The sequence below is a fragment of the Perognathus longimembris genome, chromosome 1 (genome assembly GCF_023159225.1).
Source record: "Perognathus longimembris pacificus isolate PPM17 chromosome 1, ASM2315922v1, whole genome shotgun sequence".
NCBI classification, from domain to species: domain Eukaryota; kingdom Metazoa; phylum Chordata; class Mammalia; order Rodentia; family Heteromyidae; genus Perognathus; species Perognathus longimembris.
The window spans coordinates 144,749,833-144,765,672 of NC_063161.1; the positions used below are offsets into that span (position 1 = coordinate 144,749,833).

Sequence of the window (15,840 nt, forward strand, 5' to 3'; positions counted from 1 at the left end):
GAGTATTTATGCCTAGGCATGTTGTCTGACTGTCCATTCTGTCCATCTTGAGGCTCCTCCACTCTGCCTTCCTGGTGAGCCTTCAGGTGTCACAACAAGCTTAAGTGACACTATTCACTGACCAGGAAGCTGAGACTCTGTGTGTGTGTGTGTGTGTGTGTGTGTGTGTGTGTGTGTGTGTGTGTGTGTGTGTGATATCAGAGTTTGAACTCAGGACCTCATACTTGGTAGGCAAGTGCTCTGCCACTTAAGTTAGACCCCACGCTTTTAGTTTAGTTTTGTTCTTTTTTTTTTTTAAGATAAAGTCTCTCACTTTTACCCATACTAGCCTTGGACCATTATCTTCCTACCTCGGCCTCTCATTTAGCTCAGATGACATGCCTGGCTTGTTGTTTGAGTTCGTTTCTTGATAATGTTTTGCCTTGGTCTTGGTTCTCTTATCTCTGCTTCTCCAGTAGTTGTGATTGCAGGTGTGTGCCAATTCTCAGGCCCGGCAGGTATTCTTGTGGTTGTTAAACAAATACAGTCTTTATGGAGCACCTGCTAGATGTTAGGTATACAACACAAAACTGCCAAGGGCCTCCTGCCTCTCTTAGGGGTGAGATAGTTTTACCTAGCAGCCAGGGCTGCAGAGGAAATAGAATGAGGTGATGAGCTAGACGCTGTATGGTGAGGTCAGAAAGGTGCCTACTGTGCTGAGATGAATTCATTAGTACACCCTGGGAGGGCAGCTGTAAGAGTCACCTGTGTGAGGTGAACGTGACACTTATGGAGCATGTCTGACTCTCACTCTAGCAAGTTGGGATGGTGTCCCAGCAGTGAGGAGGACTCTATGTCATCATCATAGGAATGGCTCTCATTTATGGAAATCTGCTCCCTGCCAGTTCCCTGGCCCAGGCTCCTTATCAGCATCATCTCCCATCCACAGCCAGGCTGTGATACTCCTGTATCCAACCAGGATAGCGATGTGATACTCAGCGAGGGTCTCAGGGTTTTCAGATGACTCCACAGTGCTTCCTGTCCATCATGGTATCCAGTGAGGTCCTTGTAGGCAGGCAGAGACAGCAAGTCAGTTCTTGAAAAATGGCAAAGCTTCCACCACCTCCCTGAGCTTTCAGCACACTCATCTGGGGGGGGGGGGGAAGAAAATCTGATTTCTGCCCCCTCCTGCCCCATCTCTATACTCAGAAGCCTCAAAGTGTCACTTTTAGCAGAAGTTTTTATGTCCATAAATAGACTCCCTTGCCAGCATGGTCATTTGCTGTATTCCATGAGCAACTCTAGACATGGTCCTCGCTCCCTTGTAGGCGTCTGTCCAGTGGTAGAGCTGCAATTGTGGTTGATTCATGGCCTGTGCACTAACATCTGTGCTCTACAAAGGTCTTTCCTCTGCATCCTCTCCTTTCTGTTTGCATCCTCTAATTTTATTAGTCTTGTGTTCTCTGCTTGCCATCGTCGGGCTTTGCCTGCTTTGGCCATGGGCTTCTCTGGAGCCGTGGAGAGTACTGGATGTGGTTGGAGCAGCCTCCCTGTGCCTGAATGGAGACTTGATTTCAGGGGAGTGCTCCCTCTGCTTCCCCTTCTCAGAAGTGCCTCTCATGGTGACAGTTTGTGGATGATGGGAGTCACATTGAAAGAAGAGCAGCTCAGGCAAGGACCTTAGGGCCCTGGCTTTGTGTTCGCTTGCCACTGCTCTCGGGTGGGAGGGGGGTGGGTAGGGAGGGAGCTGGGCAAGTCACAGCCCTTCTCTAGGCCTCGATATCCCCTATATAATGGAGGATTCATGACAATCCTTTCCAGCCGAGGAGTGACCTTAGGACATAAGGATGTTCTCTGATGTTTGAAGAGGCACCCTCTGGCCCAAAGCTGACTCCATGAGATCTCAAACAAGGCAGACTTTAGGACAGGAGTTCCCCCGTCTCAGAGTGAGGAGCAGGGAAGAGCATGGATGTGATCCCCAAGCCCTGCCTACTAGTGAAGATGGGGAGAAGCCTGAAACACCTAGCATTTGGCAGATGATTTGTATCCTTACTGCTCAGGGCACCATCTGCCAGCCAGACTCCAGCTTGATCTGGGAGCCTGTTAGAACTGCAGAGGTGAAAATGGAGGCATGGCCGGGCACTGGTGGCTCATGCCTGTGATCCCAGCTACTCAGGAGGGTCACGGGTTGAAGCCAGCAAAAAGTAGGACAGTCTGTGAAACTTTGATCTTTAATGAGCTACTCAGAAACGGCCAGCACTGTGGCTCAAGTGGTAGAACACCGAGAGGCTCCAGGACAGTGCCCAGGCCCTGAGTTCATGCCCCAAGACTTGCAAAAAAAAAAAAAAAGGAGGGAGCATGGCTTAGGTGGCAGAGGGCCAGCCTTTAGTGGAAAATCAAACACGAACGTGAAGTCCTTAGTCAGTCCCTGCATGCGCGCGCACACACACATACACGCACGCACACGAAATGCAGCCTCTGTAGCCCCAGCCCATATCTGCATATATCAAGGTCTCCATCTGATTGGTGGACACACTGAAGTTTGAGAAGTGCAGAAACTGCATTTTCCCCGACTGTAAAATGCATAGAGTCTCAGCATGCTCGCCCAGGACTCCAGAAGGAGCCTTGGGACCGTGGTGGGGGCTGTACACAGCCTTGCATACCTTGGGGGTGCCATGGCTGCTGGGCTCCCCTGTGGGTCTGGGTGCTAGTGTGGGTGTCCACTTTGAGCTGACTCTTTTCCTTTGCCAGGGAGCGCTTGAAGCGCAGCCAGAAGAGCACCAAGGTGGAGGGCCCGGAGCCGGGGCCAGCCGAGGCCTCGTTGAGTGCCGAGCAGGGGACCATGACGGAGGTGAAGGTCAAGACGGAGCTCCCCGATGACTATATCCAGGAGGTGATCTGGCAGGGCGAGGCCAAGGAGGAGAAGAAGGCCGTCAGCAAGGATGGGACTGGTGACGTGCCTGCAGAAATCTGTGTGGTGATCGGCGGGGTCCGCAACCAGCAGACTCTTGGTGAGTGCTTCATGAGACTCAGGCTGGGACCAGGGTGGGAGTAGAAGCCAGAGACTGGGGACCAGAGCTGGCATCTGCACCCCTCCCTGTCTGCCTCCCCTCTGCCTCCAGGGAAAGAGGGATGCTCCAAGACAGGCCTTTGACGGCCACCTCTAGCCTGGAGACTTCTCTTGGCATCTCATGGCTCCTCCATGAAGTCTTGTGGCAGTCAGACGCTTGGAACCATCCACAGGTGTGATGAACTCCTCACACCTGAGGGTCCCCCTTGACACTGAGGGGCGAGTGAGCAGCACGACCCTTACCGTTTGGTCCCCAGTGCCTGCCCACCTGCCTTTCTCCCTCTTCAGGCTCATGCGGGCAGCTCTTTCTGTGAACAGACCAGATGCCAAGAGGAGGTGACTGACAAGCTGGCGCCTTCCCCTGCCTGGAGGAGCTTGGGGAACCCCCACTGTTTAGCAGTAATTTCGCAGTAATTTCTCCATTAGCTCCCTTCCCCTTGGAGTGTCCCTGTTGGGGCTCCCTGCACCACTGCCAGCTTCCCAGGCTCAGATTGCCACAGGTCTCACAAATATGCTTATTTTATGGAAGGAGAGAGGAGCCCACAGGGCAGGTGGTTGGGGTCCAGTTGGAACCCTGGGCCCCCATGTGCCGAGAGTAGCTGCTCTTCGGTTGCCATGTCCGTGGTTGCTTAGTGGGGGTCCCGGCTCAGCACTGCCAGATCTCTGCCCAGACCCTATGCCAGATGTGAACGTTTTGATGTGAATTCTTTTGGCTTTCAAAGTTGGCTATACATGCTGCTTTTGAAATCTGCCAAACACAACGTGCTGGTGGGTCAGAGTTGTTCCAGGGGCCACAACTTTGCACCTCCTTCCCTCTGAACTGGAGCCAGCACTTTTCAGCCTGGCCCTGAGGCCCTGCCTGGACTCACCCCAAACTTCTGCTTCCATCCGTGCCATCCTACATATTTCTTCCCCTGGTTCCGTATATCCCGAGAGTACTGGAGATACCCCAGTCCCATCACTGCTTGCTTTTCCTGGTTTAGTTCTGGCCACCTCCTTCCAAGCACATCCTTGTGTGTGGCTCCCAGGACCTCATATGTCTCTTCCCTCAAGTTCCGACTCGAGGCCAATCACGTTTTCTTTCCAGCGGATGGGAACCATCCTGCTCCCCTCCCAGCTGTGAGTGTGTGTGTGTCATGTGGTGTGTCCCATCCATTCGTCCATCCATCTGTGTTCTTGACTTGGCAGAAGATGCTAACAGTCATGCATGGTGTCTCATCATCTGGCATGACCTGGCCTTCCCCTGACTGCGAGGAAGCCATGGCAAAATGAGAACATACCCTTGGGTCCAACCCCTCCATCTCTAGAGCCAAGGGCATGGCATCAGGAGCCTCCAAACCCTGTTCCTTGTTTCTGGTCCTCCCAGACTTCTCATGCCAGCGTAGCCTGCTTCTCCGACTTTGCTTGTGGTCTTCCCTCTCACAGGAATTCCTTCATTTCCAGAATCCACTCAGTTCTTCAAGGCCAACTCTAGAGCTACCTCCTCCCAGAATTCTTCTCTGATCTGCCCTGGTCAGAGGATCTCTTTCCACCCAGCCCCTCACCGGGCACTTCCCACTATTTCTAGAGAGAGACCCTGACTGCACCTGCCTCAGCCATGAGATTAGGAGTTCTTAGAAATGGAAACTTCAGTACCTGTCTGATTTCTGTCTCCTACCTCACCATACTACCTCCTATCCACCAGTAGCACCAGTAGCAAGAGCCTGGCTTCTGGAGAGCGATGTTGAAAATGGTGCTGTAACAGTCAGAATGGGGCTAGTTTTCAGTAACTTAAGGTCTTAGAAGAACAAGATCTTGTTAGGTTGAAACCACATGCCTATGGCCACAGCGTCATGGAGGATTCGAGGATGCAGTAAAAGGTTGTGTGCCACATGCTCAGTACTGCACTCAGTAGTCAGTAGGATGGGCAAGCTATTATTAGCAGCGTCAGTAAAGTATCTCTTCATGGGACAGAAAGAGTAGCATCTTCTGCTCCCCTCACCCCCCCCCCCCCACAGTCTAAGGAAGAGGCCACTGAGAAAATACATGGCATAGGGAGGAAAGTTGGCAATGGGTAAGTTCATTGACTTCCTAGATAGAATTCAAGGGCTTTGAGCATCTTGTGAAAGTTCTGAGTAACATACCCTCTATCCACCCTCAAGAAAGAGACTGTAGAAGGCCCCACTGATAAGCTAAAGTGGAGCTGCCATTTTGTAGACTGTTCCAAAGGGAGCCAGAGCAGTCCATGTTGATCATATTATCTACTCTCCAGTGCCTAAGTCAGATCTTCTTGCTTGCTGAGAAAGCTAGCTTGACCTCAACATCAGTGAAGAAAGGCATTGAATAATACCCCCCCCCAAAAAAAAAATGAATGTGGAAATACAACCTTTTGAACTCTTTAAATGACAAGGAGAGTTTATCTTGTGGACTAAGTTTAAGCCATTGCCAGTGACTGCTGTGAGTTCTGTGTTGGCATAATTGATTGTTGATGTCTATCCTGGATTCAGACATGGGCAGAGGGGCTATGCGTGCAAACTGTTTGATACCCTTGGCCCACTCATTGTATAGATAGGCAGAGGGAGGCATGCGAAAAGGAGGAGAATTGCTAAGAGTCACTGTGCTGCTTGGTGACACTTTTTCTTCCTGTTGGAAGGACCTGCTCACCTCAGAGCCCTTGTCTCGCCACTGCTTTTAAACATAAAAGCCAGGAAGGATAAAGCCAGCAGCTCAAGGAATGTGGAAGCTGGTCAGAGCCAGGCCTTTAATGAGCTAGGACTGCACTGTGTGTTCTATGCCCTGGTGGCGGGCACGTGGAGCTTATAATCCTGAGGCACTTGGCTGGGAGTCCACACTTTGCTCACCCAACAGAGACTCAGAGACTGGCTCTGTAGCAGAATAGAATGGTGTCCCTGTACAGCCAGGCAGCCCTGCGCCAGGAGGAGCTGGCCTTCCCAGGCCCTCCCTGGCTTCCAACTGCCATCAAACAAACAGTGTTCCCACAGATACCAACATTATACAAGGCACTTCCTGTGGAGGAGCTTGGGTCATGGCCATACCATAGCATGGCAGTACCAACTGGAAGTGCTCTTTCTGGGCTGGGAGAGTGTTGCAGGGAAGTGGGGGGGGGGTGATGGCAGAGAAAGAGGTGCCTGCAGTGTTGACTGCAACTACTCCGCTGCCCAAGAGGCCCCTGTGCTAAGAAGCCCCCAGCTTTGTTTTTTAATTAATTCATTTTGGTGAGAGCAGAGATAAGAATGAACTTGACAGTTCAGTGAAATAAAACCAGAAGTGAACAGAAGTGAGCTGACAGATGGTCACCTGACAGCTGCAGGCTCAGCGTGCCACAGCAGCTTAAGGAGTGGCCAGCCACATGTGAGGCTCCAGCAGCCCCTCTGTGTCGAACGAAAAGCCCAGGCACTCTAGTGACCACTACCCAACTCCGTGTTCATGGCGGGCATCATGAACTGACCAGTGCGCGCGCGCACACACACACACACACGGTGTGCCTCAGAATCCTTCTCAACAAAGCGCACCAAGGAGTCACCACAGTCCACAACACTGGAAGGTTGGCGGTAGAAACCTGCTGACCACCTTGGTGTCAGAGGAAGGCCAGGCCAGCTGGGCTTCTAACAATCAAGACAGCCAGCTGATCAGCAACCGTTTTCTGCTTCCAAGAGATAAGGACGCCCAGTATCCAGCATGCTCAAAATGTCCCATCCAGTAGTGGATGCTGCCCCCACCCCCAACAGTGCACGACCTGAGCTGTGCCGTCAACTGTAAGGAGGGTACAAGTGAAGGGTGCCAGGGTAGGCAACAGGTGCATGGAGACAAATGCCACTCAGCAACCTGATGGCATGGCAGGCACCCAGTCTCCACCAGGCTCTTCGTCCTGTGAATGATGTGAACCAAACAGACCATTCTGTGTGTGGAGGAGCTCTGTGAAGGCCCCATGTCCTTAGGGGGACAGGAGGCTAGGACAACAGTGCGGCAGGGATCATGGAATTTGAATATCCACAATCTTTGGCCTTTGAGATGCAGCAGACACATTGCAGGAAGCCCCTGCCAGTGAGGAGAGGTGGCCAGGAAGTGATTTGGGATCTGTTGGAGGAGGCCTTAGGGACTGTGGAGATGAGATGTTGCTAACTGAACATAGTCTGGTAGTCTCTGCAGGAGTGAGTTCTCCATCCTGGGGTGGGTGGGCAGAGAGCTGCTACACAGGGTGAGGCAGGGATCATAGGAGAGGCCAGATTCTGCAAGAAGGATCCTAGGAAGCAAGCGAAAGGAAAGGGTTGTTTATTCACAGGCAGGGCTGCCCGGATGGAGTTGGGGAAGACGAGGAAGAAGAGGAGAAGAAGAAAGGAGAGGCACCAGCCAGAAGGGGGCAACCAGGCCAGGCCAGGCTATGGAAGGGGTAATAGAAGAACTCAGCAGCCACTCAGCTCCAGCAACGTGGGGTTCAGCCTGTGACAAACGCAGGCCGTGAAGATTCAGGCCCTGCCCACAGGGCCAGCTGATAGTGAGTTTCCTGTTTCAATGGGTTGTTGGCGGAGCTTTGCACCCCAGCCTGCCAGAACCAACACAGCTCTGTGCCCAGCCCCAAGGAAAGGAGAGGTCCTGGCTGCCCTCCCAGGCCTCTCTTGTCTATTACTAACTCCATCTGGTATTCTGTGGGTGAAAAGGAACCCTGGCTGGAAAGTCCCTATGGGAAAGGACTCTGGACCGCTGAGTCAAGGGTCTGTCCTTCTGTATGCTCTTCCTTGATTACGCTGCTACACTTCTCTGAGTCACAGTATCTGAAGCAGCTAGTGGATATAAGAAAAACCTGTCCAGAACAACTCTGAGAGGCAAAGTGAAGCAAAAGTGTGGATGTGTTTTTCACTGGCTCCCAATGTAAAACAGGCCTCAGGTGACCTCAAGTGTTCCAGGAACCTAAAAGGCCCAGGTGTCAAAACCTTTCTGTTCCTTACCTCCTCCAAGAATTTCGCCAAACAGCATACTCTCCTCCTTCACATTTTTGAGTTGACATCTTCACATTTTTACCCAGGGTTTTCAGTAATTACAAAGCAGACAATTTCTGGAATCCTGTGTTTAAAAAAAAAAGAAAGAAAGAAATGTGGCATTTTAGAAATAGAGCTGTGAACGACTTTTAAATGTAGACAGGGGAATCAGAACACCGCTGCCATCCACTCTTGTCAAAACATACGAAGAGCCTCACCTCCAACAGACAGAGAATTTCATATCTTTCCCTTTTCTCCTTGAACTCATATTTCTGGTCCACTTCCCCCCACAGAGTTCTATCCTAATGTCATATATTTTTTTATGCCTGAAAGTCTTTTATTGATCACTTTCACACTCATCCGCCACAACAAGCGGTATATAAATTAAAATCGAAATTTCAGGGAAAAGAAAAAAACTTCTGGCATCATAAAGCTCTACATTTTAAAACCATTTTTCCCCCTCAGATTGAGTTGTTGTTAGTGGGCAATTTGTCCAAAAAAATTAGATGAATAGTAAATGTAAAAGTGAAAAAAATGATCATAAATGCACTTCTTAATGAAACGGATAGAGTTTTATTTCTCTCTGAATTGGCTCGTGTGTCTGTGGATTAATATTTCTTATTGCTGGAGTGAAGCAAGATGCAGTCTCGGTTTCTTTGCTGGTTTTGGTGTTCGGAGGGTAAGCACTTACAGTACACATGAATAAGGAGCTGGCATTGGACTTGGCTTCCCATGTCACCTGAATCTTTGAACTCCTTCCTAGATATGTGCCAAAAATCACACTGGAGTCTGTCACCAGTGTTTCTGATGGTCTCTCCATTTGGTCAGGTCCTTCATTTTTCTAGAAAGCAGAGAATTACATGTTCCTGGATTTGAAAGAGGGATTGACACTCCCTCCCCCATTATCAGAGCTAAGCCAGACTTGGACATTTTATGTTACCTCTTTGCTTAGAGCCCAAGGTTTTTATGTCCTGGGTAAGACATGGGTGGGAGAATGAAGCATAGAGGGGAGACTGGTCCCTTGCTGAGATAGACTGAAGGAGAGAGTGGAAAGGAGAGTCAGCTAGTGGAACCCCTGCCAGTTGCCCACCTGCTCTGATGCATTGGTTTAAGAAAGAGTAAGCTTAGACGTTGACAGCCAGGTGTTGGTGGTTCACAACTATGACCCTAGCTACTTAGGAAGCTGAGATCTGAGGATTACAGTTCAAATCCAGCCAGGGCTGGAAAGCCCTTGAGACGCTTTATCTCCAAATTATCCACCAGCAAGCTAGAAGTGGAACTGTGGCATGTGTGGTAGAGCACTAGCCCTAAGCAAGAAAACTTGAGGGACAGTGCCCAGGCTCTGAGTTCTAACCAGGACTAGCACCAAAAAAAAGGGGGGGGGAGAGGAGAGAAAGAAAGAAGAAAAAGTCATTAAGAAAGAAGTTGACAGCTTACTTCCCTTACAACTGCACACAGCTCAGACTCCCCTGACTAGTGATTGCGCTGCTTGGAAGATCTCCTCCAGAGGCCATTTTCTTTGAGACCAAGCCTCCAAAAGCCTCAGGAACCCCACTTGTAACAACTTCTCCTAGTTTCCTATCTTCCCCGAGCTCTGGGCCCCACTCGTGTGTCTTAAAGTTGGCAAGGCAACTGTCGGAGCTGAGCGTTCCAGACAGGTTCCCCAGCGTCAGCGTACACAGGCCTGAGGACAGAAGGAGCCACAGGCTAGAGCCATACAGACTGGACAGGGGACTGGCTGAGCTGAGCATACTGGAAAAAATCCTTACAGGGTTCTTGCACACATCTAGGGTCAGTAGTGACCCTGGGACACAGCACACAGGGCGTATAGCTCTGTGGCGGGGGCGGGGGGGGGGAGTGGGGAGTCATTTTACTGGAGGAGCTGGGGGAGAAATTTTGTGTTATGACCACATAAATCAGAATCCCAAGAAAGCATACAACTTCAGGGGGGCTTCAGCCTGCCATGGCTGCCGCCAGCCATCTCCAATCCATGGGGTACACGTTGCATGTCTGTGGCTAGCACAGGGCTTGAGAGAAGAGGTGGCTGGTGAGGTCTTGTCCAAACCTTCCTGATGCACAGCTAGGGAGGCAGAGGCTTTGCAAGTGAGATGGCTTAGCCGATCCCCTGGCTCACCTTGCCCCTTCCTTCATCCCCAGGCGGTCTCCAACATTAAGGGCTCTTTCTGATTTCTTACGTAATTCAGATGGAAAAGCACCCGAAGGCAGCCTCCATGGTGGATCTATGCGAAGCCGGTATTCGGGGAGCTGGATTTTTGACCAAGCAATGAAATATGCATCTGGTACGTGATGGCCTAGGAACAGAGCCTGATTGGGGCCCGTGTGGGAGGAAGGGTGTGGCCAAACTTAGCCATCAGCTGCACACCCCAAATGAGGGACCGCCCTCTCCAACTCCTAGCAGCAAACATGAGCCCAGGTGCCTGCGGTGTCTGGTGGGCTGGCACATTTGGAAAGGTGGAAGTACGGACTGCCTGGATGGTTCAGTTGCACTTCCTGTGGGTGCCACAGAGGCTGGAGGGTGCCATGGCTACCTGTGTTGGGGAGACCTTTGGTCTTGCTCCCTTCAGGACTTCCCAGCCTCCAGGAGTCCTGCCTATATCTCCTCAGGAAGTGGGGGTTCACACCAGGTCTTCCCTCTGCTCGCTTAGCCATGGTCCTCTTACCTGAGATGCCTGCAGGAAGTTGGGTTCATAGGAAACGCTAATGGTTAGCGCAGCCGTCTGGTTGAGTGCCGGGCTGTGTGCCAGGCACCATACTAGACCCACAGTGTGATTGCCCCCCCCCACTCCCATGGCATAGTCTCATACAAGGAGAATCCTGAGGTGCAGGTCACCCCGTGGCTTCTCAGGGGCTGGCTCCACTGACTGGCACGTGGTGAGTCAGGATTGGAAACCAGGTTGGCTGACCTTGCTGCCATTCTGCTGAGTGCACCCCACGTCTCACCTGTCACCTCTATGCTCACACTCTGGGCACCTGAAGCCCAGAGACTTGGGGTGAGTAGTGAGGGGCAGCCTTGAGTATCCTTCCTGCCAGCATCCTGCTCCTCTTCCATCTGTGCCTGGGACAGGCGATGATGTGAGGCTAAGGAGCCAGCGTGCGTCCAAGTCACTCCCTGAGTGGGTTATGGCTTGCCAGCAGGACCTCAGGAATCCAGATGGGCATGGAGCCTGGGTGGACGCGGAGTCTCCTACAAAGCCAGGATGGCTGGCTCAGCTATGAACGGCATTGATGTCATAGACTTCGGCCCCCTCACAGTGGCAGGGCCACTGCCCTGGCTGTCAGTGCAGTCCCCCCCACCCCCACGTTATCCCTGGGCCTGGGGCCCATTAGGCAGATGACAGGGATGGCATCTGGCTCACTGGTGGGACCTCAGAGCCCAGCCCGTTGCAGATGCTCAATAAATCCTTGGTTGGTTGAAGGGAGTTGGCAGAATGGGTTGGAGAGTGGGTGGAGGTGGCTGGGGGAGCATCGGGGACATTAGTACTTGGTGACAGATGAGTACAGCAGCGAGACACTGTGGATTTATGGAGGCCTCGCTGTGTGCCAGTCACAGTAAAATGCAGAGCAACTTCAGCCTGCTCTTGTTGCTGTTTGTGCTTCTTTTTCTCTGTGTGGCAGGAGCAATGCACATGTAAACCATGATGACAGACTACTGAATGCCACACTGGGGTCACAATGGCCCCTGAAATGACCCCAAATAATAGCCTTGTCACCCATACCCTCCCCCAGTACTCCTCCCTGTGCTGGTGGCTCACATGTTGACTCTTCATGACCCTGACCTTACTGGTGAGGGCCAGGAATTAAAATTGCTGTTGACAGTGAGGAAACCAAGGCTGGAGAAAGTAGAGGGACATGTCTGATATCCAACGACGGTGGCATTGGGCAGACACTCAGGCTCCACTCCAGGGTTCTTCCACCTTGTTCAGCTCCTGAGACAGCTTCCATGAGCGGGGCCTCTGCTTCCAGGCAACATCAAGAGAGTCTCTGCCTCTCCCCAGATGTGGCCTTACCAGGAACCCAGCTTACACACTTATTCAGTGTTCAGATTGACCATCTTGCCTGCCCACAATACTCCAGTTGAGGAAACTGAGGCGCAGCTCCGTCCCTGACCTCACCCTAATCTAGCAGTCCCTGCACCACACTGCTGGTCAGGAAAATCCTCTCAACACCTTTTTGGAAAAAACTGATTCATAGTGCTTCCTCGTTCCAGCCATGGTCAAGCATGGGCCTGGGCCTCTGCATTGGCACACATTTCTTTGGTGGCTCTATTGGGAAGAGTGGGGTCTGGGCCCAGGTGGCTGAGGCCTACAGGAAGGCTCTGCTGGGTGGGGGCAAGCAGAGTCTCTGCTCCTGGGGTCTCTGTCAGCCCGGGTCTTGGGGGCCCTGTATAGCTTCTTGCCATGGACTTTGTTTTGCCCCACCCTCTGGTTCAGTCAGCCATCCCCCCCACCCCCCCCCACACATTTGGGCCTGATGGAAGAGTCTCTTGGCAGAAGGGCCACATGCTGGAGTTACTGGTTGTGCTCTGTAGCTCTTGTGTGTCTGAGGAGCGTCACAGAGCCTCAGTAGGGGTGGGGGTGGGGGTACTGTCATTGAGTGTGGCTGTAGTGGGCTGGACACTCGTATGGGGAATGGAGGACCACTGTGGAGGAAGGAACTTTGGGCTCCATTGTAGTGGCACACCAATACAGGCTTAGTGTGTCATGCTACTGGCAAATGACAGAACAGGTTCATTCTGATTGGTAGCCATCTTCTTATCTCATCTCGTGCTCGTGCATGGTAAAGGGCAGTAGCAAATCCCTGTAGTGCACGTGAGGAGCAATAGCCATGTAGGGCTGTTCCCCGCAGAGCATTTCCTGTGTGGGTCTCCACCGTCCTCTGGGTGTGAGTGTGAGGGTCAGTCAAGGAACTCGCCTCTTTCCTACTTTGCCAAAGCCCCAACGTACAGGCCACCTTGCCTAAAGTCATGCACAGAGTTGGATGTAGGCTTTGAGACCCTCAGCACTTCCAGCTGTCTCTCTCTCTCTCTATCTCTATCTCAGGCACCTGAAATGGTGTCATCTCAGATGTGGCTCTGGCTGACTGGCCTTTTCCTCTGCTGTCTTCCAGGGTCCTATGAGTGTGGTATCTGTGGCAAGAAGTACAAGTATTACAACTGCTTCCAGACTCACGTCCGGGCACACCGTGGTGAGTGCATGGCCCACTGTCCCCTTGGGCCCCCCTCACAGTTTTCCCCAGGAGCTCTGAGAGCTCTCCTTTTCTCCCATCCATTTGGTCATTCTGCCACAGGGTGGAGGGCAAGGGTGTCCTATGGTCATAGACCATGTGGTTGTGACACACACACACACACACACACACACACACCACACCACACCACACCCCCCCCCCCCCCCCGTGTTCCTCTTGGCGATTCAGGAGTGGGGCCATGCCCATCCTGAAACCCAGGGGACAGGAAGGGGTGCCTGCCCCTCCTTGAGCCCTCTGGGCAGCAAAAACAGGTAGCACCTGGATCAGAATCCTGCTGGCATCAGGGCCCAGGGAAGGGCTGCGGCTGCACCCCCTGGGGCTCCCCTCACTGCCACTGTTGCTGCGCTGGAGCATGCTCACTTGGCACGGGCCCTGTGAGCTGTCCCTGCCTCTGCCATAGTCAGCTGGCTCACTGCCTGCTTGCCCCCTGTTTCTTTCTCACAGACACCGAAGCCACGTCAGGGGAGGGAGCCTCCCAAAGCAGTGAGTACTTTTCTCTCCTCTGGGTTGGTGGGTGTGGGAAAAGGGGAGCAGTTTATTCCTTCCCCTGAACACCCCAAAGGGACCACTGAGAGACACATTGCAAGGGGAGGAGCAGGCTTTGTGGCACCTGGATGGAGTGGGGAGGGTAGTCCTCATGAAATCAGAACTCCTGCCTTCGAGCAGCTCTTCCCAAAGTGAGTTCCATGGCATGCGCATTCGAGGAGAGATGAGCAGGCATTGTATCAATACAAGGTTCTCTGACCCGATAACTTTGGGAAGCCTTGAGTTAGACCCAGAGGCGCAGCTGTTAACATTGACACTGGTGATGGGCATGCCCAGAAGAGCCTGGATTTGTGCAGAGCCTCCTGTGTTCTTTGCACACATGAGTTTGGTGGTTTGGGTTTGCAGGACTAGGGTTTGAAGTGAGGCAGGTACTCTACTGCTTGAGCCATTCCTTAGTCCTCTTTGCTTCCAGTCTGTTTCTCAGAGGTAGTCTTGAGCTTTTTCCCTGGGCCAGCCTCAGACCATGATCTTCTTACCTCCCAAGTGGCTAGAGGATGGAGTTCTGCAGTTGACCTTGGGCAGATGCTGCTGCAGGGAGTTGTCTCGTGAGCACCCACTAGCTGAGGCATGATTTCTTGCTGGGGCTTTGTCCCCAGTGCCTGGGGCTGTGTGAGAGCTTGACATCTAAGGTAGCTGCTTACAGAGCCCACTTACCCTCCAAATCACAGGTGGGGTTTGTAAAAGGCCAGGCAGCAGGAAGAGGGTGGCATCAGGAATTTCACTCCAGGTATATATCCCACAGAGGTGTAAATGCATGTGTCTGTAGAAAAGAAAATGCAAACTGTGGGCTGGAGACATGGCTCAGGTGGTAGAGTACCCACCTAGCAAATTCGAAGCCCTGAAGTCAAACACCAGTACTTCCTACCCTCAAACCCACAAAAGATGTGAGCTAGAGCTCTTAATGCACTGTTTTAATGGCTGCAAACCTGAAGCCACGCAGCTGCCCTTGATCTTCCAGTGGAGGAGCCTGCCCACACTGAGACTGCCATGAAGCAGTGGCAGACACCAAGAGGAGCTGAGGATATTCTGGTCCCCTGACATCTCCGGCAGCCCCTTGGCGATCCATTGTGTTCTGTCTGGCTTCTGCTATGTATGGGCTCACTGGTATTGGGGGCTCTGTGGCCAAGGGTATTTTTTTTTTATCCTTCCCTCAGTTTTCCCTCCCTCCTGATGGAACATCCTCCCTACAGCCTGTGTGCTCTGTTCTCAGTCCTGCATCCCACCCTGGCATAGCCAGTGCTGCTGCTCAGAGCACCTGGCCAGCTCATGCACCATCCAGCCTTCTCACAGGGACCTGGCCGTGGGACTTCAGATCGAAAGGGTCCAGCAGAGCACAGGGCATCGAGCCTACCCACTTTGAAGATGAGGATGCTGAGGCCCAGGAAGCAGAAATGGTGCCCTTGTTAGCAGTGAAGCTGGACCTGGGCACCAGGGCTCACACATCCTCCTCCAGGGACCTTCTGTTGTGTTTATCTGTTGGGAAACTCACCAGCCTGGGGGCATGCATTCACCTATCACTCAGTGGAGGATAAGAGGTTGTCCCACTGACGCCTTACAGTCAGATCCTATTCCAGAATCCGTGCCAAGCACTGCTTTCCCACTGTGAACTGGTGTTTGGCATGATGCTCATTTGTTCTTTATTACAACTGTTCTTTCATATGTGGCACGTTCATATTCCTTATTACAACTCTGAGAGATGAGGGAACTGTATTCTGATTTCACAGATGGGAAGAACCAAAGTTCAGCTGAGGGTCATTGGGCATTGTCCCTGCGGCTATGAGATCCTCAGTTTCTGTGTATGTAAATGGGAGGCTGCTTCCTCCCTCAGAGAAAAAGCAAGGACAAGAGCCGGCACCTTGCACAGGTCCAATCTCACATGGAGTAGCTATAGTGACCAGAGTGAGACTGGTTAAGAACCAGGCCCTGGCTCACATAGGATGGTTTAGAGGTTTGTTTGGGAGTCACTCAGACCTCCTGATCACTTTATTCTGCATCTCCACAGAA

The 15,840-nt window shown here is 52.2% G+C and overlaps 1 protein-coding gene across 14 annotated transcripts in view; it reads left to right on the plus strand.

Moving 5' to 3' along the window:
• Positions 1–15,840, plus strand: part of Znf618 (zinc finger protein 618) — a 151,782-nt gene that overhangs the window by 97,048 nt on the left and 38,894 nt on the right. For 10 of the 14 annotated variants that reach the window (XM_048339905.1, XM_048339874.1, XM_048339848.1 and 7 more), the window contains 4 exons: positions 2,731–2,990; positions 10,230–10,325; positions 13,153–13,230; positions 13,735–13,773. In XM_048339905.1, the coding sequence (XP_048195862.1) occupies positions 2,731–2,990; positions 10,230–10,325; positions 13,153–13,230; positions 13,735–13,773 (473 nt within the window). The remainder of the gene's footprint in view (positions 1–2,730; positions 2,991–10,229; positions 10,326–13,152; positions 13,231–13,734; positions 13,774–15,840) is intronic. The other 4 variants (XM_048339913.1, XM_048339922.1, XM_048339943.1 and 1 more) reach the window with 1 other exon arrangement.